The sequence below is a fragment of the Propithecus coquereli genome, unplaced genomic scaffold (genome assembly GCF_000956105.1).
Source record: "Propithecus coquereli isolate 6110/MARCELLA unplaced genomic scaffold, Pcoq_1.0 Scaffold272, whole genome shotgun sequence".
Taxonomy (NCBI): domain Eukaryota; kingdom Metazoa; phylum Chordata; class Mammalia; order Primates; family Indriidae; genus Propithecus; species Propithecus coquereli.
Genome location: NW_012148308.1, coordinates 821818 through 824199, shown reverse-complemented (window position 1 = coordinate 824199; position 2382 = coordinate 821818). Strand labels below are relative to the sequence as shown.

General features: G+C 37.0%; 1 protein-coding gene across 4 annotated transcripts in view; it reads left to right on the top strand.

The window, feature by feature from the left end:
- The window catches only part of CNOT1 (CCR4-NOT transcription complex, subunit 1), a 102788-nt gene that overhangs the window by 74547 nt on the left and 25859 nt on the right, over positions 1-2382 (top strand). For all 4 annotated transcript variants that reach the window (XM_012647863.1, XM_012647864.1, XM_012647865.1 and 1 more), the window contains exon 25: positions 1255-1434. In XM_012647863.1, coding sequence (XP_012503317.1) covers positions 1255-1434 — 180 coding nt within the window. The remainder of the gene's footprint in view (positions 1-1254; positions 1435-2382) is intronic.

Genomic DNA, 2382 nt, shown 5'->3' with positions numbered 1-2382 from the left:
ACCATTATAATTGACCTGTGAGCAATGTGGGTGTTAAGGATGCTGACCCTCTGTGTTGTTGAAAATCCAGGTATAACTTTTGACTTCCCAAAAACTTAACTATTAATGGCCTACTGTTGACTAGAAACCTTATTGATAACATAAACAGTCATTTAAAACATTTTGTGTGGTTTATGTATGATATACTGTATTCTTTACAATAAAGTAAGCTGGAGAAAAGAAAATGTTATTTAAGAATATTATAAGGAAGAGAAAATATATTTACTATTAAGAGGATCACCATAAAGATCTTCATCTTCATCATCTTCACCTTCAGTAGGCTGAGGAGGAGGAAAAGGAGGAGGGGTTGGTTTTGCTGTCTCAGGGATTGTGAGGCAGAAGAAAATCTATGTAAGTGGACCCAAGAAGTTTAAACCTGTGTTGTTCAAGGGTCAGCTGTACTTGGAAATGTCAGTGTTAGCCAATAAGGTTAGCTTATATAAGTGGATTTTAAGATGTAATGCAAGTACCATCTTTCAAAATCCCAGCCCAGTTGTCTGGGGAAAAAATTGAGGCCTTTAGCATCCTTTTTGGAGGAGAAGCTTCAAACTTAAAGATGATTCCTGGAGGTGAAATTTTAGGAAGACATAGTTCTGTTGTTAGATCTGTTAATGGCAGGTTTTAGATTTAGTAACTTAAGGTGAGGGGCAGGGGACTGCATGTTTGGTGTTTTTGTTTGTTTTTTGAGACAGGGTTTCCTCACTCTGTCACACAGGCTAGAGTGCAGTGGTGTAATCATATAGCTCACTGCAACCTCAAACTCCAAGGTGTAAGTGATCCTTTTGCCTCAGCATCCTGAGTATTTGGGACTACAGCATGAACCATCTCACACCTTGCTAATTTTTAAATTTTTTTGTAGAGGGACCTCACTGTGTTGCACAGGCTGGTCTTGAACTCCTGGCCTCAAGTGATCCTCCTGCCTCAGCCTCCCAAAGTGTTGGGATTACAGGCGTGAGCCACCGCGCCTGGCCTACATGTATATTTTTGAAGCTAAAGATGACCATAGGTGTTTCAGTCCTAATTACCCATAGTTTGAGATATTATGAATTTGAGCACACTGTTCTTCATAGCATCTATCTGATATGGGGGGAAGCATTTTGCTTTAGCATCTAGTTAATTTTGCAAAAAGTCATAAGCTGTAGTCTGTTTCACAGAAACCAAAACCTTATTTTATCATTGTGTAATTTTGTGCTTCCCATGTCATTGATTGGCTAGGTCGAAGAGCTAAAGGAGACTGTGAAAGAAGAATTTATGCCTTGGGTCTCACAGTATTTGGTTATGAAGAGAGTCAGTATTGAGCCAAACTTTCACAGCCTATATTCAAACTTCCTTGATACGCTGAAGAATCCTGAATTTAACAAGATGGTTCTGAATGAGACCTACAGAAACATCAAAGTAAGAGTTGGTTCTTGTATTTTCTTCAGTTATTGCTTTGATTTGTAAATACTTGATCGTATAGGTGGAATTTGTGCTGTTTTTACTTATATGTCATTATATATGTCATCTGTATTAGGTATCTGTGGAAATCGCTCTAGGTTTTATAAATACAGGACTAAATTTTGTACTTTGAAAATTTGTTTTCATCATTCCATGAATGACTTTAGAACTTTACCATCTGTTACAAACAAACAATATAGTAATGCTTAGTGTTTCTATATGGCATCACCCTCTATGCATCTTTTCGTGGTGTCACCCTTGCTCCTCCATTTTTATTCATGATGTACTCTTGGCTATAGTCCCTCTTTTTAAAGATAGTCTTATAGAAAATCATTGTATGGATGTATGTTGCTATTGCACATTTAGGTTGTTAATCACTTTAATTGTAAACAATATTATAGTGAATGTTTTCATTTGTATCTTGTAGTCAAGTGCCAGATGTCTCTAGACTCTAGACCTATTTGTGGAATATCTGTTGTCTAGGATTCTTTGCTGCTGATTTTAAGGTCATACTCTTTAATGAGCTCATGCTTATTCAATAAAATTCAAATATTTTAATTTCTAAACTGTCCTTTATTTCTTAGAAAGAAAATCTTCACTAGAAAGCAGTGTGAATCAGCATACAGCTGTTAATTATTTTTTGCTGAATAACTTGGGACATTGGTTTAGGAACCAGCACTATATTTAAACCTGTGGATGGGAATTTTCCCTGTTCTTGGTTACGCTGTAGTGCAAAAGAATTCCTGGCTCTTTCTCTTGCACAGCTGACTTGTACTATTCTGCTGTTGCTATGTGGAGTTAAGGAACATGATTATACTCAGCTTTAGTTATCTGATAGCAAGGATGGTTGGGATGCATGAAAGTTCCCACATACTCTGGGGCAAAAATTTCAAGATCTGGCCGGGC